At 45.6% G+C, this 20,286-nt stretch overlaps 2 protein-coding genes across 3 annotated transcripts; both read left to right on the top strand.

The window, feature by feature from the left end:
* Positions 1-473: 473 nt before the first annotated feature.
* LOC113591521 (RAB5C, member RAS oncogene family) lies at positions 474-11,924 on the top strand. Its single transcript, XM_027032035.3, has 6 exons — positions 474-590; positions 5,250-5,586; positions 7,836-7,987; positions 8,883-9,005; positions 9,092-9,185; positions 10,336-11,924. Exons 2-6 carry the CDS (start codon positions 5,418-5,420, stop codon positions 10,461-10,463), a joined length of 666 nt encoding a protein of 221 aa, XP_026887836.1. The 5' UTR covers positions 474-590; positions 5,250-5,417; the 3' UTR covers positions 10,464-11,924.
* A 181-nt stretch (positions 11,925-12,105) lies between these two features.
* Positions 12,106-19,916, top strand: LOC145655157 (histone acetyltransferase KAT2A-like). Of its 2 annotated transcripts, XM_081708915.1 has the most exons (14): positions 12,107-12,456; positions 13,442-13,565; positions 13,873-14,018; positions 14,984-15,073; positions 15,191-15,372; positions 15,555-15,746; positions 15,852-15,958; positions 16,137-16,217; positions 16,369-16,505; positions 16,958-17,166; positions 17,386-17,512; positions 17,920-18,030; positions 18,518-18,661; positions 18,847-19,914. In XM_081708915.1, the coding sequence occupies exons 1-14, from the start codon at positions 12,274-12,276 to the stop codon at positions 19,069-19,071; spliced, it is 2,058 nt and encodes a 685-aa protein (XP_081565041.1). In that variant the 5' UTR covers positions 12,107-12,273; the 3' UTR covers positions 19,072-19,914. The 2 variants fall into 2 exon arrangements, with proteins under 2 accessions (XP_081565042.1, XP_081565041.1); XM_081708916.1 differs by lacking the exon at positions 14,984-15,073 and having other exon boundaries at positions 12,106-12,456; positions 18,847-19,916.
* Positions 19,917-20,286: the final 370 nt, after the last annotated feature.

Here is a 20,286-nt window from a genome sequence, read left to right as displayed (position 1 = left end):
GTGGTAATAATTATGAATTTGTTGAACTCATATAAATAATTGTCTGTTCTAGGAATTTTGGAATGATGTACAGAACGTTGTTGAAATACAATTTAACACCACTTTAAGAATAGGAAACATTATTTTATGACACAGATTGCGACAAAGACGTGTTTTTTTTTTGTTGTTGGTTTTTTTTTGGGGGGGGTGTAAATATTGTATTCTGACAACTATCATAAAATACATTTTGAATAAGTTGTAATTTATCTCCTCTATTCAACATGTACATTGTACGAAAGAAGCCAAAGGAATAAATATCCTGAAATAAATCATTGAAAAATCATATAAATGCGTTTAAGCAATGTGCCTTCTTATATGTGGATTCTTGTTTTTCTTTTTGTCGCTTGTGTCCTGATTATGCTGTTCCCCTGGTAATGTTTTTGTAAATTGAAAACAAGAATGTATTTTTAAAATGTTGGGATTGTAGGAGGATCGCGGAAGTCAGTTCCCTAAAGCGGAAGTGAAGGCCGGGACCGTGGACTGGAGACGGTTGGGGTGCGAGAAGGGGAGTTTTTGTTCAAGCTAAATTTTGCGAAAGCGATAAAGCTCCCGTAAGTATGGCTCTCTTGCTGTTATTGATGTGTAAACATATTATAATCGATGGCAACGACTAAGTCGCTCACTAAACTAATTAGGCTCTTGCGCGAAGTTAGTCGTGTCATCTAATGTCAGATGCCGTTAGCTAGCTAAGATAAGCTAGTTAGCCAACTTATCTTAGCAGCCAGAAATGTCCGGAACCTCAGTCATATAGGAACTTTCCTTCTCAACAGGCTGTTATTCGACTCTTTACTTGTAACTGTCATCTGTTGTGGATGGCAGAATAATTGGCCTGTTAAACATCAGTCATATTTATGGGCTTTAAAGTAGCTAGCCTTGCTAGGTTAGCTAGCTGGCAATGTTGCTTGATTTGGGTAGCTAGCCTCACTTAGTATGCGGACAAAAACAGCCAAGCACAGGGTGTAAAGAAAGCTAGGGTTGGTTAGTCACTCCTAACCCTAACCCAGCCAAGCAGAGGGTATAAAGAAAACTAGCGTTGGTTAGTCACCCCTAACCCTGGTTAGCCGGGAGGGAGGGCTCCGTCATTTGTCGTAGGTTCGTTAGCGAGTTAAACTGATGCGCGACTGTTTACTGAGGTGTCACGCTCACATGTCCTCGTCCCGTGCTGTAAACACACGGAGCGTTTAGTGTGTAAATCTCTAGCCGGTTAGCTCATTACTTACTGTAATGAGCACAGTGAAGCCAAGCTGACAGTTCTGTGTAGTGCAGACCAGCTATAGCTAGATTATAATGTTTGTTTACTAAAACGTTATTCTATTACTGGGAAACATAGGTACACTTTCCAAGAATGTTATGCTAAGATCTCAGGCTTCCTGAGTACAAACGGGAGGGGTAGCTAAATAGCTTACTAACCGGGGTGGCACACACCACGAAAAGGTCCATGTAGGAAGTGTTTACACGTCACAGCAAAATACCCCGTGGTAGTATCAGAGAGACTTAAGAGAATCGTTTTGATCTGTTATTTTGAAAATAATTATATTTGAATGTACACATTAGTGTTTTCATCCCAGTTGTGGGCTCAGAGTGCAGTGTGACGTAGGATGCACCTGTGTGTTTGAGTAGGAATGTAAAGTCACATCATGACACCTGTGTTTAACCAGACCAGCTGAGTCACTAATGACTTCACCAAGTTGTTGCAGCCATAGACCAGTGAGAGTGGTATGGTTTGCGCTGGTCTGGTTTAAGCATCGTATCCGAATTTAAACAGTTGATATGCATTCACTGTGATGGTTCGTAAAGGCGTTAGGACTGAGTCAGTGTATTAACTTCCCTCTTTGTTCCCTGTTGGTTCCTTAGGAAAGAGTTGATTTTAGACTGCTGATTCTTAACCTTTTGATACCAAGTGGATTTTAAATGTGATGTTACATATCACAAGTACCCTGTTACAGAAGGGGGGGGGGGCTTTGTCCTCTTCTACTAGCACTCAGTGAAAGATGATACAGAAACATACAGTTTTAGATTCAGAAATCCAGTCTTACTTTACCATAGTTTAACAAACAAGCAAAGTTGTGCTTTGAAAATGTCTGTTGAACCCCCCATTACACAGCTTGTGTGGCCATCTGTGGTTGGGGTTAGGGTTAACCCTGGCCTATGACTGGAGTATGATCATTTGCCTCCTTTAAACTTTTCACTTCCTCAGTAACACCTTTAAACACAAACGCTTCTTGATGGGGCTTGTAGTTTTCTTTTTTTCGGAGGTGCTATGTATAAACCGAGCTCTTCAAGTTTGTATTATAATATTGTATTTGCTAGCAGCTCTACTATCCTGTCATGTTTCTGATACTCAGTTTATTGTGCAAGTAGAATACCATTTTGTGTAGAGCAGTTCACGATATGTTGCTATTGTAAGATCACAAGTTCAAAACCATGACTAACTACTGATTAACCTTTATGAGCCACGTCTCATTGTCATGCACAGCAGAAACGGTTTAATGTGCTTGTAGAAAGTGAGCATCATTCTCTGTTCTCTTAGTCACTTTAGGACAAGCCGTGTAGTTTTAGTGGAATAAACTCCTGCTGTGACTGTATTTGAATTTAACAGGCACTAGTGTTTTCTCTTCTCATAGTATGATGTAGTAATGTTGCATGGTAGTGTTCTGTTGCAGTAACTCTTTACTATTATTGATGCTGTTGCAAAGGCACACATCAGTGACCACACCCACATCACACTCAGGGCTTCAGTGGGTAAATATGTGCTCTGATCATGTGTGGCGGCCAGAACACACATGCACTGAGTGACTGCCTCTGTCACGCACTGGAGATGTTTTTATAATAAAGTTTCAGACAGCATCCAGCTTTAAAGTGACTAAAGAATATAGAAGAACTGTGGTTTCATTTCTCCTAGCACTGTGTGTGTGAGTGAGTGAGAGAGTAATCATTAGTAATTATCTGGTCGATGCACTGTAAACGTTAGATAAGTTAACGGTCTTCTCTATCAAACTTTCTTATGAACATGCACACACACACAAAAAAAACAATGGAAGTTTTTCATGCAGGAAACCAGGTCATGTTTCAGGCAAGGATTTCCTGTATGTGATTAATGATGTACTGTTCCTGTCTATCACTGGAGGGTGGTCTCACTAGGATTATCATATATCTTCTCACTCTTGGGTTAAGTCGCAGTGAGCATGTTAATGACATTTTATAACCTGCTTGTACCACTACATGCTTCATGTTTGGACAAATTAACATTGAGTTCTGCATCTTTAAGTTTACTGTACAATTGTTAAATATTGAATAGAGTCGTGTTTTTTTCCTGCTTTTTGAATACTGTTTCCTAATTTACCGTTATGCCTATATAACGCCTGTAGAGGTTTGCTTTGTTGAAGAAAGTTGATTAACTTCCTTGCAGCAATCATGTTAACCACAACATATAACATCGTGCTGAACCCCAACTGTCTGTGTACTTCTGTCTTTAACACTTCATGGAAAATTGTGAGGAGATGTTTTTTAGAGCTGTTTTGTATTGTGAAATAATGGTTTCTATGAAATTAAAGCAAATTGTGCATTTTGTTTTCTTTGTGTCAGATATAGAATAATTTTTAAAAACTTTTCAATAGCTGGTCACCACACAGTGCATTTGTGTACATGTTCAGTACAGACTTCCTAAAGAACCACTTTATGTCCGTGCTGGCTGGGGTCACTTGTGTAGTAGTCCATACAGCAGTCTAGTTCACTGTCCTGGTCCCATTCGGTGAGGTTTAATGGTTCTGAGGATGAGGACTTGTGTTGGCTCTACATCAGGGTACTTTTCTGAATAGCAGCATTTTCTATGCTGCAAATGGAACATCTGTGCAGTTTAGTGCAGACAGGGACAGGTGGAAGGGAAAAGTAGTGTTACAGGTGTGAAGACAAGATGGGGGTCTGTTTGTGTAAGGAGACATCCTAGTGTACTTGGTGTGTGTGTTATATGGATACAGGGTTTTTAGAAGAGAGAGAGGTAAATCTTCGTGTCTTTTTCATAATTCTATGTAAAAACTTTGCAAAAGGTATATTTATTTTTAATTTTTAACCTGTGTAATGTCTAGCCCCTCTGCCCTAACCCTGTGTACTCTAGCTAATGTCTAGCCCCTCTGCCCTAACCCTGTGTACTCTAGCTAATGTCTAGCCCCTCTGTCCTAACCCTGTGTACTCTAGCTAATGTCTAGCCCCTCTGCCCTAACCGCCTGTCCTGTTTTTATAGGTCTCTTTTTAGCACCCTTCTTGTAATCCCTCAAATTTAGTGTTTTGCCTCCTTTGTCTCTCTCCTGAAATGCTCTCCACCCCTAACACACGTTTAGTTCTCCATTTGTGGACTTCTTCCTCCTTCTTAGCTGTGAGCCCAGTTAATCTGTTAACCACAAATTCATACTAGCTCCACTGTGCTGCTCATACGCACCCTACTGACCTGTAGTCAGTTCTTGGCCTTGGTGGGAACTGTGAAGGACTAACAGTTGGGGATTAGTCAACCAGTGGGTGCCTGTGGTAACCTCTGACCTCCCCCCTTGCCCTCTGTTTGTTTCTTAATGATTTTTCCTCCTTCATGTGCACATCAGGTTTGTTTTGTACACTAGCCATTGGAGCTTTGTGAAGCATGCAGTGTAGTCTGACCTTTTCCTGCTCCGCATGTCCGCTCAGTGCATACAGCCTCTGATGATTAGCCCCCATTTCTGTTTACTAGTCTTCATTTCTGTCAGATCCCATTACTGGTGCTACTGGAACTGAAACAACTCTCATCACCAGCTTGTTTCTGGCTATTATTAGTCATTAACACTGAAATAATGACTCAGCCTGCTAATCACCAGTGAGGTCATTCTGACCTACTGTCTCCATGGTCTGGAGTGTAATTTAAAAGCGTGAGATTTGATTTAAAAAGAAGAAAGGCTGAATTCATTTCTGGTTGCCTACCTCAATAATTTGTTTTGGTCTAGTTTGTTACAGCTCGGTATGGACTGTCTGGCATGAAGGATAAATTCCTTGTTCGGATGTGAACCCCTCCACTCTGTCCTCTCACCCTGCCAGGGTGCCAGTAACTGTGTGGGGGGGGGGCGAGTAGACAGACAGACAAATGACACAAGACTCTTTGTTTAGTGTTAGATGTTGTAGCCTTTGAACTAAATATTCTTGCATTCTAAGAAAATGTTAAAGTTTTTTCTTTTTCTGTCGTTAAACAGTGCCAGTGATCCCTCCATCTTCTGCTCTACTCCTGAACCTGTCCCTGATACTCTCTGCCCATCTTGCCGTGCTGACCCAGTGCTGACCCAGTGCTGCCAGGCCCGTGACCCACCCCAGTACAGCTCACACACCAGCCAACCCTCTCCTCTCGTGGTTGTCCTGTTGGCATGGCCGGGCGAGGAGGACCGGCGCGGACAAATGGCACTGCCGCCGCCGGCAGCAAAATCTGCCAGTTCAAACTGGTGCTACTGGGCGAGTCGGCCGTGGGCAAGTCCAGTCTGGTACTGCGCTTCGTCAAGGGCCAGTTCCACGAGTACCAGGAGAGCACCATCGGAGGTGAGCGCACCTTACCTGAAGGGGTGAGGTGGGGTTAGGGGGTTGGGTGAAGTGGGGTTATGGGTCGGGTGAGGTTGGATTAGGGTGGGGTGAGGGTGGGTTAGGGTCCGGTAGGGGTAGACTTTTTTTTTTTTTAAAGGCATAAAACCTTTTGTCTGGGTGAATTTTCCTGTTTTTTTTTCATGGTCTGTTTTCCCTATTGTTTGTTTGTTTTTGTTTGTTTGAATAAATCATACATTTTGCCCTGCGTGGGAAAGGTGTGCACTGTGAGAACGCGACTGAATGCCCAGGGCTTCATGCGTATCTTGCCTTCCCTTTCTCGTGTTTGTCTTTTTGAGTAAGTGCTTGGACACCCTGCTGTTCCCTGTTGTGACGTCAGCAGAGGGTGAGCTGGAAAGGAAGACATTGCGCAGCCTCCACTGAGAGGACAGGACGCAGCCTGGCCTTGGACTTCCTGCCTGCATGCGTGTGTGTGGAAAGGGACACTATCAGATTTCTTTTTGGGAACTTCTGTGACTTATTTCAAATATCTTGCCTTTCTTTAATGTTAAATTAAATTTGTTGTAAGAGATGTTCCAGACCAGGGCAGATTAAAGAGGCTGGTTACCGGTAGGAATTTGTCTGAAGCCAGAGCTTCTTTTTCATTGGTCAGCTGACAGTGTGAGGAGTGAGGACTGCCTCAGACAGGATGTTCATGTCAAATGTTCGTCAGCTGGCGAGTATGGGAAGTGCAGCAAGGCTCAGCACTTTTTCACTTACACCGATGTTTTCCCTCTTCTTTGCATTAATTGGCCAATGGTTAGGACTGGGGCTGAGTTCAGGGCCCTGGAAAAATGGGTCATGTGACCTGCTGGGGTCATGTGAGCAGATCTGCTGTGTCAGTGAGTTCTGTTCTCCTACTCTTCTAGTCAGCTGTTCTCCTCTCTTCTCGGCTGGTGGAGTTGAGGCCGGACTATAAAACAGTAAAATAAGGCATCTATGGGCAAGAATAACATGGCACGTGTTTTAGACCTGGTGCATGCGTGCGTCTGTACGTGCGTGTACACATGTGTGCGTGCGTCTGTGCGTGCATGCGCGGGCGCGTGAGTGTGTGTGTGTGTGTGTGAGTGTGTGTGAGTGTATGTATGTGTGTGTGAGTGTATGTGTGTGTGAGTGTGTGTGAGTGTATGTATGTGTGTGTGAGTGTATGTGTGTGTGAGTGTGTGTGTGTGTATGTGTGTGTGTGTGTATGTGTGTGTGAGTGTATGTGTGTGAGTGTATGTGTGTGTGAGTGTGTGTGTGTGAGTGTATGTGTGTGTGAGTGTATGTGTGTGTGAGTGTATGTGTGTGTGAGTGTATGTGTGTGTGAGTGTATGTGTGTGTGAGTGTATGTGTGTGTGAGTGTATGTGTGTGTGAGTGTATGTGTGTGTGTGTGTGTGTGTGAGTGTGTGTGTGTGTGAGTGTGTGTGTGTGTGAGTGTGTGTGTGTGTGAGTGTGTGTGTGTGTGAGTGTGTGTGTGTGTGAGTGTGTGTGTGTGTGTGTGAGTGTGTGTGTGTGTGAGTGTGTGTGTGTGTGTGTGTGTGCGTGCGTGTGTGTGTATCTAACGCATGTGTTAGACCGGGTGTGTGTGAGTGCTTTAGACCTGGTGGTTGTCAGTGTCCACCTGCTGCACAGAAACTAAATATTGAAAAAAAGCATCAGTTGTGTTGTTTACTGTGTTGCTAATGTGTTGTAATAAGATACTTTGTGTTATTGATATTTTATCCCATAATTGCAGCATATGGTATCATTTGTGCCTCTAATATTTCATAATAAAAGCATGCTTGCAGGCGACATGTTCTTTTGCATGCAGAATATTTAATAGTGAAGTGGGATCTGAATACCAGTGTAATACAGGAACAGCTCAGGTGTTGACGTCGTTCACACCAGCACTACCTCGAGTCATGCAAGATATTCAGAACAGAGTCATACCCCTGCTTACACACACACATACTCAAATGTATAATAGTTCCCTGATGAATAGACTTCAGTGCAGCATTAGGAGCTTTATTTGGCAGATTGGGCAGATGGTAGAGGTTTACACTGGTGGGATTGTGGAGCTTTAATTGGCAAATTGGGCGGATGGTATGTATTGTTATTTTTGGCTTCCTGCCTGTAACTTTTTGTCTTTGTTGTTGCCCTGTGAGGCCAAACTTGTTTCATATGGAAATTGAGCACATATTGACATCTCTCTCTCTCTCTCTCTCTCTCTCTCTCTCTCTCTCTCCAGCTGCTTTCCTCACACAGACAGTCTGTTTGGATGATACCACGGTAAAGTTTGAGATTTGGGACACAGCCGGTCAGGAGCGCTACCACAGTCTGGCTCCCATGTACTACAGAGGAGCCCAGGCTGCCATAGTGGTGTACGACATCACCAACACAGTAAGACCATGCCCCATGAGCACAGCCATATCACACATGCAGAGCACACACTCCGTACCGCAAAAATGCACACTGCGTGCTGACTGCACACTGTACATGAGATGGCACACAGACTGCAGCTTTGTGGAGGTGTGTGTGTGTGGACTGCAGTGACTCTGCACTTCTGAGCAGCTCCTCACCCTTGTCTGTAGCCTGTGTTAGAAGTGAAAGGTTGTGTTTTATCTCTGCTGTGTGTTGACACAGGAAAGCATGACAGTCACACTACATCGTAACTCATTCTAACTGATCGCAAGAAATCCTGGCTCCGGATCAGTGCTTTTTACGGGAAAAATGGGAACATTTGGATGTTCAATTGTGCTGTGAATGTCATTCTTCTCTCCGGAGTCACGTCTGTCATGCCTCTGCACCGTGGATGTTCTGTGTGTGTCACACTCACTCCATCAGTGCTGGGTTTGTACCGTAGATCCCAGAGTGTGTGTAGTGTGGGAAAACATTCACCATGGGCATGGAGAACTTCGTTAGAGCCACGGGATCCTGCCATCTAACCCTACACCTGTCTAACCCCAACCCTACAGCCTATGACTGCACACTTATAAATCAGTGGCCCTGTTGAGTTGAGAGCGGTCCGTCCCTTTAAATTATCCGACAGCGCCCTGTACTCAGACCCTGACCTCCGTACAGGCCTGCAGGACGACTGATGGACACGACCACAGACCAGTGGGAATGTGTATATCTAATGAAGGGCTCTGAAAATGTCATAGCAGACTCAGAAATAACAGTGCTTTGTCTGTATCTGTGTGTGTCCTCCCTGACCGATATTTTACGTTGTCTTTGTGTAGTTGGTTAATGTTTTAAGCGAATTCGGGCTGTTGTGTTCATTAGTGTTTTATTCCAGGACACTTTCACTCGAGCAAAGAACTGGGTGAAGGAGCTGCAGAGACAGGCCAGCCCCAACATCGTCATCGCCCTGGCGGGGAACAAGGCCGACCTGGCTAGCAAAAGAGCCGTCGACCTCCAGGTGCGTGCAGTGTGCAGCTTCTGAAGAGACAGGTGTATGTCTCAGGCAGTGCACATGCTCAGTCAGGCCTAAATGTGTCTTGACAGGAGGCCCAGGCATACGTGGATGACAACAGTCTCCTGTTCATGGAGACGTCTGCCAAGACGGCCATGAACGTCAATGAGATCTTCATGGCCATCGGTGAGCTGCGGCCATCACCTGCTCGGCGCTGCGGCCGACTGGATCGGCCTGGCTAGTGTGACACAATACATTACATGGCCAAAAGTAGATAGACACCTGACTGTCACCCCTGTATATGACGGTCTGACATCCCGTCCCAAAAGCACAGGTTTGTGTGCACAGGGACACGGTGGTGAAGACGGATATTCTGAAATGTCTTTGTATGCTGGTAACAAAGATGGAGCTCGTGCCCATTCCTGGCTTTGAACCCATGGTGTCCAGGTGGTAAATGTGTGCGCCTACCACCAGACAGAGCAACCAGAACACACTTTTCCTCCTGACTGAGAGTGAGGTAATCTCCGTCACACTGCCCACACTCCACACCGGTGGGCATGTGCCGATGTACGATAACACGATACGTCAAGATATTACAGATGTACTATAATGAAAGCATACTTTGTGAGAGATGGCCATTCAAGCAGCTGAAAAGCCTGGATTTTGAAAAACTAATCAAAACCCCTGTGCCACTACAAATACAGTGAGGAAGCTTGTAAAATGGTTTTTATTTACTAAAATGAGTTTTCTTCTTAGTTTTTTTTTCATAAAGTGTGAATAAAAGTCAAGGTAATTCCCTTGATGATACATTTGTGTATAGACACAAGCCTATTCACCAGCCAGAACACACACTCCTGACCAAGAGTGTGTGTGTGTGTGTGTGTGTGTGTCACCCTGCTGTGGCTTGTGTGCAGTGGCTCAGCCCTGGACGCCGAAGTCGTGAAGCTCCTGACACAGTTCTTGGGCTGATGATGCTTCCAGAGGTGGAGAGTGAAATAGGAAGGGTGATTTTTACACCCTGCTTTTTATGGCTGAGGTGTGGTTGCTCCTTGATGCCACACTTTTTTCATCCAGCGACAGTGGCATGTTTAAAGTCATGGAGCTCCTCAGTACGACTCCTCCTACGGTGTTTGTTGATGGAGATCATGTGGTCGTGTGCTCGAATTTTATACACCTGTTAACAAAAGTTGAGGTTTTAAGACCTGAGTTCTGTAATTAACAGGGGTGTCCACATACTTTTGGCGATATAATGTACAATGTACCACTCTCAAGCTTAATGTGACATTCATACTGGTATTCTCTGCCTTGTAACACTGAAACAAAGTTGTCTTTGTAGCCAAGAAGCTTCCCAAGAATGACACCCAGGGTGTGACAGCACCTGGTGGGCGGGCCAGGGGTGGAGTCGACCTTCAGGAGCCGGCACCTCAGGGTAGATCCGGCCAGTGCTGTGGAGGCGGGAACTAATCCTTCAACCAATCAGCTGGCAAACATGGCCGAGAATCAACAGGCACATTACCAACACAGTACCAATTCATCGTCTGACAATTATGTCTGTTCACAGCCCAACTGGAAGGTCTGATCTGTTAGACTGTGATGTATTCTGCAGCCCACCTGATTCTAGTTTTGAGCTGACCAAAGGGCCCATGGGTATTCCTAGGGTTTAGGTTTTAGGGGTTAGGATTAAGGGTTGGGGTATTCCTAGCCACTTGTAAATATTTTGACCAATTGTCCCTTTAGCTGATAGTCAAACTGCAGCTCCTCCAAAATAGCTCTTTAAGAATCACTTTCAGTTCACTCACCATAAACAAAAAACAAAAGCCAATAATTAGGGAAGAAGGGAGGATGGTGGGTGGTGTATCTCGTAAAAGGAGCTGTAAGCACCCGTTCTCTTCTAGTCTGTGTTCATAACAAGATCAACACTGCTGCTAGACACATTCCTTCCACTGTGTTTCCTCGCACTCACTCTCTCTCGCCAACCTCCGGTCTCCCTCTGCACGGAAGTCTCTGCCCATCAGGAGTGTTGACTCTTTCTTCATCTCTTTCCTGCTGTTCTGATTTCTTGCTTGTCCCTTTCTTTTTGCGTCACTGTTTGATAAGGGGAAGAAGAGAATAGAAAAAGAGAGGAAGAGACTAGAAAGATGAGGAGGGATGAGAGACTTCTATTTTCCCTTCATAAGCAGCAGTTGTCTAGACTGTGTCTTGTTCTTGGTTATTATTATTGTAATTATTATGACGACTACCACTACTCCTGAACTAATGAATAATGGTCATGATTTGATATGCTAGCCCCCCTCTCGTCTGCGCGTGAGACACAGTAACAGACATAGTAACACCTGTGTCTCTTGGCATTAATTTAATGAGGATGGCTTGTTTGTTGTTGTTTTTTTTGTTGTTGTTTGTTTGTTTTTTCTTTTGAACTATTCATATGACAAACCTTGCATTAAAAAACACATGGATAATGCAACATGAGATTTTCCTCTGACCAAAATCACAGTTTATGTATGAAAATAACTGTTGCTATGTTTGTACTCTGGGGGTCCCATTTTTCTGTGAAAGTATACCGAATCATTAACCCTTAACTAATACAGTACCTTACCAAAACATGAGTAATTCTGCTTTTGTCTGTATGATGTTTGGTTTGTAATGAAGCTTGTTGAGTGCACTGGTTTTCTCATCCTGTCGTTTTTGTTTTGTTTTTTTTTCTCCCTCTCCAAGATTGGTTCAGTTTTTCTGTTTTCCATTTTTTAAACACGTATTTTCTCTGTCTCTTGTGAATTAGTACAACAAGTCATAACGGCTTTCCATCCCCACCTTCGCAGGGTTTGGACAAACGTGCTGTGGTCTACAGTGGGTGGACACACAGAAGAAAATGGTCAAAAACTCTTGTACTTCTGATTTTACCAATAAACAAGGGAGGATACTTTTGCTGTGTGTTTAAATATTCATTTAAATATTTAAATTAATAGTTATTTAAAATCATAGACTTTTGAAATAAACAGAAATCTCAGAAGCCATACATGAAAGGATATAGTGCCTCCCCGTGGAGGATCTACATACTGCGTCTAAAACTACAGCTTGACAAGTAAACTACATGACCCATAGATGGCCGGCACTGCGCACGCGCAGTGTGTAGCGACCTGACTCGTGGAGGCAGGAACTAGCGCGGCCTGAAAATCATCAAAACAAAACAAAACAAAAACTTTATTTGTCCAAAAGCGCGTAGTTTGCGGAAGGAACGCGCGCTACTCGCGACCCCGGGACCGACGGCGCAAATATGGCGGAACAGCCGCGACTTCAGCAGGGCCCGCCGGGAGCGGCAGGGTCGGGCTCCGGGAGCAGCGACCCGGCCCGGCCCGGCCTGAGCCAGCAGCAGTGGGCGAGCCAGAAAAAGGCGCAAGTCCGTGCTTTCCCTCGCGCGAAGAAGCTGGAGAAACTCGGAGTGTTTTCGGCTTGTAAGGTATGATATCCGCGCGAGCCCTCCTCGAGCTGACTAGCCCGCGCGCTAACGTAGCGAGCCCGTTGTATTGTGGACAGTGTTGACCGCGCGCCCAGGCTGGAATAACCCGAGATAACGCTCCGTGATGAGTGTTGAGTTAACCCGATATAACGCTCCGCGATGAGTGTTGAGTTAATCCGAGATAACGCTCCGTGGTGAGTGTTGAGTTAACCCGATATAACGCTCCGCGATGAGTGTTGAGTTAATCCGAGATAACGCTCCGTGGTGAGTGTTGAGTTAACCCGATATAACGCTCCGCGATGAGTGTTGAGTTAACCCGATATAACGCTCCGCGATGAGTGTTGAGTTAATCCGAGATAACGCTCCGTGGTGAGTGTTGAGTTAACCCGATATAACGCTCCGCGATGAGTGTTGAGTTAACCCGATATAACGCTCCGCGATGAGTGTTGAGTTAACCCCGAGATAACGCTCCGTGGTGAGTTTGTCTTTTATGGACCTAGCTGCCTTTAACACCGCAGAAATACGCCGCCGTGTCCCGGGATTTAAGCATGTAGCTCGGTTACCAAACGACTAATACGACGCTAGTTAATAAAGTCATTGGTAACCCAAAAGCCTAACATTATGACTTTATAACTATAACCCAATATCCCTATAACCCTAACCCTATGTCCATATAGCCATAACACAAACCCTATATCACTATGGCTCTAGCTAGCATAGATAACTAGGCTTGGAAAACCTTAAAAGATCCATTTTTCTGTGGGAATTTGTTTCAGTGCCCGTTTGTCATGTTTCTAGTGTTAACTGATGCTTACATAATTATGTTACCAGACTGTCTGTATGCGCTGAAGTGGCGGAGGGGGCGCGACTGTCCTGAGGAGGGTGTTTGATGTTCATAACCGTATAAATGACATGTGATGTCACCATCAGTGTTCTGGCTGTGGTTTGTAGTGTGTGTGAACTGTAGCGATGCCGCCCTTCCCAGGCTAACGATGCGTGTAAGTGTAACGGATGGAAAAACCCTCACCCACCCACCGCCACGCGGATGGAGCTGCAGCAGCAGACGGCCAGTCTGAGCGAGGCGTGCCGCAGCTGTGGCCACGCGCTGGGTACGCTTGTGTCACCATCCCGTTCACGCACAGCGGCAGGACAAACTGCTCTTTACGATTTCTTTCTTACGTTTCACATATAACGTACAGCTGTGTGTAATGTCCGTTTCCTGAGATTTTGTGTAGATAATATGACAATAACAGAACAAAACAGAGCAGATAGTACACTAAGACGCAGGTTACTGCTGCTTTCTGTCCTGAGCAGGTCATGAGGTGTTTTGATGCTTGTTCATATGCTGTGGTGACACTTTAATACATGGTGTGTGTGTGTGTGTGTGTGTGTGTGTGTGTGTGTGTGTGTGTGTAGCTGAGCATGTGTCTCACCTAGAGAATGTGTCAGAGGATGAGATTAACAGGTTGCTGGGGATGGTGGTTGACGTGGAGAACCTGTTCATGTCTGTACATAAAGAGGAAGACACTGACACAAAGCAGGTCTACTTTTACCTGTTTAAGGTAAATAATCCAGAAATACATAATCCAGAAATAATACTACTACCTGTTTAAGGTAAATAATCCAGAAATAATACTACTACCTGTTTAAGGTAAATAATCCAGAAATAATACTACTACCTGTTTAAGGTAAATAATCCAGAAATAATACTACTACCTGTTTAAGGTAAATAATCCAGAAATAATACTACTACCTGTTTAAGGTAAATAATCCAGAAATAATACTACTACCTGTTTAAGGTAAATAATCCAGAAATAATACTACTACCTGTTTTAAGGTAAATAATACAGAAATAACATAATCCAGAAATGATACTACTAGCTGTTTAAGGTAAATAATTCAGAAATACATTATTTTGACACTAATGTCTGCAATAATCTGAGGTTAAGGTACAAAGCACCACACGTTACACTGAAGTTGTTAATGAAATATTCATTACAGGTTATATTGTGTGTAGGATCTTTTTCCTGGTCTTTACTGTGGAGAAAGCAAACAGATTGCAAGTTACTCAGAATAGTGACAGTACGTAAGTGTCCAGACATAAATATAGTCTACAGGTACTCTACTCATTTGCATTGGGGACAGACAACTCCTTGGTGTCCACTGTATCTAAATTTTAATGATTCATTTGGCTACGTATTGATTACTGAGTGGACTTGGAGTCTCAACAACACCACAGGTTAAATATTTGTGCAGTATGCTGAGAAAACAGGACGACTCTGATTAAAGGGGCTGAAACAAACAGCTACACATCTAAACTCCTGCATTTGTCTTTCTGTTACCAAGATGAGTCTCTGAAAACTTCCTCATAGTTTGTCTGTCAAATAGACTCCAGTACTCAAATTTAAGTAATAATGACAATAGTGTATTTGATGATGGTTTAATGACCACTTTGACCAGTGTGACGGTGCTTTCTTATTGTGTGGTAGTGTACTGACCAGTATGACCAGTATGTCTGTTTTCGTAGCTCCTGAGGAAGTGTATTCTGCAGATGGGGAGGCCTGTAGTGGAGGGGCCTCTAGGCAGCCCACCCTTTGAGAAACCCAATATAGAACAGGTGTGTGTGTGTGTGTGTGTGTGTGTGTGTACTTTGTGTGAAGACAGATGTTTGTCTGATGAGACTTTATTAAACGCCGTTTTTTTTTCCTGTTGCGTGACTGCTGGCTGCTGCCAGGGGGTGCTAAACTTTGTGCAGTATAAGTTCAGCCACTTGGCTCCCAAGGAGAGACAGACCATGTATGAGCTAAGCAAGATGTTCCTGCTGTGTCTGAACTACTGGAAGCTGGAGACGCCCTCCCAGTTCCGCCAGCGCGCCCAGAAAGAGGATGGCTCCGCCTACAAAGTGGACTACACCAGGTGTGTGTGTGTGTGTGCGCGTGTGTGTAAGGCTCCGCAAACAAAGCGGACTACACCAGGTGTGTATGTGTGTGTGTAAGGCTCCGCAAACAAAGTGGACTACACCAGGTGTGTGTGTGTAAGGCTCTATCTACAAAGTGGACTACACCAGCTGTGTGTGTGTGTGTGTGTGTGTGTGTCAGGTGGCTGTGTTACTGTCACGTCCCTCAGAGTAACGACAGTTTGCCGCGCTATGAGACGTGTCAGGTGTTCGGCCGCAGCCTCCTCAAGTCCATCTTCACTGTGACACGGAGACAACTGCTGGAGAAGTTCAGAGTGGAGAAGGACAAGCTCCCTCCAGAGAAACGCACACTTATTCTCACACACTTCCCCAAGTACGACACACACACACACAATCACACAGTGACAATTTCAAAATACTGATGCTTATGAACAGATCTGAAATATTTTTTTGCCTTGCCCCACTGCGTGCGTGTTAGGTTTCTTTCCATGCTGGAAGAGGAGATCTATGGAGAGAACTCCCCTATATGGGATGCAGACTTCACCATGCCAGCTTCTGAAGGAGGACAGTTAGGACCACAGTCAGGTCTGTGTGAGCGTGCACGTGTTTGTGTGCACATGTATGTGAGCGTGCACGTGTGTTTGTGCGCACATGTATGTGAGCGTGCACGTGTGTTTGTGCGCACATGTATGTGAGCGTGCTCCCTTGGGTGAGTATGTTCTCACTGACTTTGTGTGTCTGTGTGTGTGTCTCATCTCTGCAGTGCTGAGCCCCGTTACAGTGTCAGGATCTCCTCTCCGGAAGGGTCCTTCTGTGGACCCAGCCACCTCTGAGCCCATCGCAGGTACACACACACACACTTCCTTGTTATTCTCTGAAGGACATCAGCAGATATTTTTATTGAGGACACAGACACATTCTGAAGCACATTTAATGATGATCTGTCTTTCTCCTCTTTCTCCTGTTTCTTGTTTGTTTCTCGCTGTGCGTCTCAGGAGAGAAGCGGAAGCTTCCGGAGGCTCTGACGTTGGAGGATGCCAAACGCATCAGGGTGATGGGAGACATCCCCATGGAGCTGGTTAACGAGGTCATGATGACCATCACGGACCCTGCAGCCATGCTGGGCCCAGAGGTATCCACCGCCCAGAGCCCTGCTCCTCCTTCTAGAGCCCCGCCCAGAGCCCTGCCCCTCCCTCTAGAGCCCCGCCCAGAACAGTTCTTCTAGAGACCTGCCCAGAGCCCTGCCCCACCCATAGCCCTGCCCCTCCCTCTAGAGCCCCGCACAGCGCCGCCTGTCCCTCAAGTTCCATGTCCACAGTGACGTGCGCTGTAGTTTTGAACCCCTGACGTGATGCACACATCTGACACTGTGTTTGTGTGTGTGTGTGTGTGTGTGTGTTAGTTACACAGTCCACTCCTGACACTGTGTTATGCAGTGTGTGTTACACGGTTGACTTTCTCCTTCTGTAACCTAAGGAGGAGCTGGAGAGCAGACAGAACACATTAGTGATGATGATGGTGGTAGTGATGAAGGTGTGAAAGTGATGACGGTGGTAGTGATGGTTTTGACTTTCCTCTCCCCAGACGAGTCTCCTGTCGGCCAACGCAGCGCGGGATGAGACGGCGCGTCTGGAGGAGAGACGAGGCATCATCGAGTTCCACGTCATCGGGAACTCCCTCTCCCAGAAGTCCAACCAGAAAATCCTAATGTGGCTCGTGGGTCTTCAGAACGTCTTCTCTCACCAGCTACCCCGCATGCCCAAGGAGTACATCACACGCCTGGTGTTCGACCCGTGAGTGCCGCTGACCCTTGACCTTCGTATACTGCCCATGACACAGCTCGTGTCACATGCTGTGTAATAACATCATGTCATCAAATAGACAAATAGATGTCCTGTGTTTTTGGTGGACATGAAGACTAAATTGGTCTCCTATCCAATCCCAGTTTTAAAGAGTAATGGACATTTTTTGATCGTGCGTGCGTGTGTGTGTTTGTGCGTTTGTCTGTCCAGGAAGCACAAGACACTGGCTCTGATCAAAGACGGCCGTGTGATTGGGGGAATCTGCTTCCGTATGTTCCCAACTCAGGGCTTCACCGAGATCGTCTTCTGTGCCGTAACGTCGAACGAACAGGTCAAGGTACAGAGACCTTAAACCACTCCTAAGGACTTAAAGCACTCTTAAGGAGACTGACTGAACCCAGCCGTGAGACCAGTTGTAGGCTGAAAACTGCCATTTCCATAAATGCGGTCGGCCTGATTACTTCAGTTCTTCTTCTGACTCGTGGAAGGCCTACCAAACCCACCAGGCCTGCCAGGCTGAGCTCCTCCTCTCTAACGCCTGCGCTTGGGTTTCTTATGCCATTTTTGTGGCATAAGGCATCCTGCCTTTGAAATATTTGTCCATTAGTTAAATGTGTATGTGTGTAATATTTTTAATGACCAAACGCTGTCGGAGAAAAGATCCACCAGTACGTTTACTATCGGACAGGTTCAGGTGTTGTGAATCAATAACGTCGCCTGTGTGTGTGTGTGTGTGTGTGTCAGGGATATGGCACACATCTGATGAACCACCTGAAGGAGTATCACATCAAACACAACATTCTCTACTTCCTCACCTACGCTGATGAATATGCCATTGGCTACTTCAAGAAACAGGTGCTCCTTTTCGGTCTTTCTGTCTCCCTCGCTCTTCTCTCCTTACAGCACATGTTTGAGTTCTTCTCCTGTAGAGTTTGAGGTTCCAGACACATGGTTCACTGTCCCTCAGATAATTGATGTCTTCATAGTTGTGTAATTAGGTGGCTTGTGTTTGGGTTGGATGTACATACACACTTTAGGGGAGGGGTTGGGAGGGGCCCTGCTGTAGTTCACATTTACGACATTTTACATTTACAGCATTTATCAGATGCTTTTATCCAAAGCAACTTACAATCATGACTGTACACAACTTGAGTAATTGAGGGTTAAGGGTCTTGCTCAGGGGCGCAACAGTGGCAACCTGGCAGTGGTGGGACTTGAACTGGTGACCTTCTGATTACAAGTCAATTACCTGAACCACTGAGCACCACTGCTCACACTTGCCTTTACCCTTAACTGAGCCCCTGGGTTAGTTTGGTACCGTCCTGCTTTCCCTGATGTTCAGGGCTTCACCAAAGACATCAAAGTGCCGAAGACTCGCTATCTTGGCTACATTAAGGACTACGAAGGGGCCACACTGATGGAGTGTGAGCTCAATCCCAGAATCCCCTACACAGAGCTGTCACACATCATCAAGAGACAGAAGGAGGTAAGACACCTGTCTGCATCAAAGTAAAAGTACTAAACTAATCTGGTTATAACACTGTAGCTTTCAGTACTTGTAGCGTTTCTGTCATACGTGGTGGGTGTGTGTCTGTCAGCATGCCTTACTGCAAAGGCTAATCACATGAGTGGAGAGTCAGTGGCGTGTGTGTGTGTGTGTGTGTGTTGCAGATCATTAAGAAGCTCATTGAGCGTAAGCAGAGTCAGATCAGGAAGGTGTACCCTGGGCTAACCTGCTTCAAAGAAGGAGTCCGACAGATACCTGTGGAGAGCATTCCTGGCATTAGTAAGAGTGTGTGTGTACATGTGTGTGAGTGCTTGTATCTACGTGTGAGTGTGTCTGTTATCGTGCTCTTAGCGTGTGTGTGTCTGTTATCGTGCTCTCAGCGTGTGTGACTGCGTGTGTTACCGTGCTCTCAGCGTGTGTGACTGCGTGTGTTACCGTGCTCTAAGCGTGTGTGACTGCGTGCGTGTTATCGTGCTCTTAGCGCGTGTGTTAGTATTATCATGCTCTAAGCATGTGTGTTGTGCTCGAAGTGTCTGTGTATGTACGTGTGAGTGTTTGTGTGTGCCTGTGTTATCATGCTCTTAGCATGTGTGCATGTTATTGTGCTCTAAGTGAGTGTGTGCGTGTATGTACGTGTGCACGTGTGTTACTGTGTTCTAAGCGCGTGTTTGTTATCGTGATCATGCTCTGTGTGTGTGTGTGTGTGATCGTGCTCTGTGTGTGTGTGTGTGTGATCGTGCTCTGTGTGTGTGTGTGTGTGATCGTGCTCTGTGTGTGTGTGTGTGTGATCGTGCTCTGTGTGTGTGTGTGTGTGTGATCGTGCTCTGTGTGTGTGTGTGTGTGTGTGATCGTGCTCTGTGTGTGTGTGTGTGTGTGATCGTGCTCTGTGTGTGTGTGTGTGTGTGATCGTGCTCTGTGTGTGTGTGTGTGTGTGATCGTGCTCTGTGTGTGTGTGTGTGTGTGATCGTGCTCTGTGTGTGTGTGTGTGTGTGTGTGTGTGTGTGATCGTGCTCTGTGTGTGTGTGATCGTGCTCTGTGTGTGTGTGATCGTGCTCTGTGTGTGTGTGATCGTGCTCTGTGTGTGTGTGATCGTGCTCTGTGTGTGTGTGATCGTGCTCTGTGTGTGTGTGATCGTGCTCTGTGTGTGTGTGATCGTGCTCTGTGTGTGTGTGATAGTGCTCTGTGTGTGTGTGTGTGTGTGTTTGTGTGTGTGTGTGATCGTGCTCTCTGTGTGTGTGTGTGTGTGTGTGTGTGTGTGTGTGTGATCATGCTCTCTGTGTGTGTGTGTGTGTGTGTGTGATCATGCTCTCTGTGTGTGTGTGTGTGTGTGATCGTGCTCTGTGTGTGTGTGATCGTGCTCTCTGTGTGTGTGTGATCGTGCTCTCTGTGTGTGTGTGATCGTGCTCTCTGTGTGTGTGTGATCGTGCTCTCTGTGTGTGTGTGATCGTGCTCTCTGTGTGTGTGTGATCGTGCTCTCTGTGTGTGTGTGATCGTGCTCTCTGTGTGTGTGTGTGTGTGTGTGTGTGATCGTGCTCTCTGTGTGTGTGTGTGTGTGATCGTGCTCTCTGTGTGTGTGTGTGTGTGTGTGTGTGATCGTGCTCTGT

This window comes from Electrophorus electricus, unplaced genomic scaffold, assembly GCF_041902795.1.
Source record: "Electrophorus electricus isolate QZ-2024a unplaced genomic scaffold, ASM4190279v1 Scaffold190, whole genome shotgun sequence".
In the NCBI taxonomy this organism is placed as follows: Eukaryota; Metazoa; Chordata; class Actinopteri; order Gymnotiformes; family Gymnotidae; genus Electrophorus; species Electrophorus electricus.
Note: the sequence above shows the minus strand (reverse complement) of the source record. Positions and strands in the feature narration are given on the sequence as shown.

Excerpts from the sequence above, each read along its gene's own strand:
- LOC145655157 (XM_081708915.1), top strand. The coding sequence starts at position 12,274 with ATGGCGGAACAGCCGCGACTTCAGCAGGGCCCGCCGGGAGCGGCAGGG. Across the intron at positions 13,566-13,872 it reads CAGCTGTGGCCACGCGCTGG|CTGAGCATGTGTCTCACCTA; the intron begins GTACGCTTGTGT and ends GTGTGTGTGTAG. Across the intron at positions 15,747-15,851 it reads ATTCTCACACACTTCCCCAA|GTTTCTTTCCATGCTGGAAG; the intron begins GTACGACACACA and ends CGTGCGTGTTAG.
- LOC113591521 (XM_027032035.3), top strand. The coding sequence starts at position 5,418 with ATGGCCGGGCGAGGAGGACCGGCGCGGACAAATGGCACTGCCGCCGCC. Across the intron at positions 5,587-7,835 it reads CCAGGAGAGCACCATCGGAG|CTGCTTTCCTCACACAGACA; the intron begins GTGAGCGCACCT and ends CTCTCTCTCCAG. Across the intron at positions 7,988-8,882 it reads TGTACGACATCACCAACACA|GACACTTTCACTCGAGCAAA; the intron begins GTAAGACCATGC and ends GTTTTATTCCAG.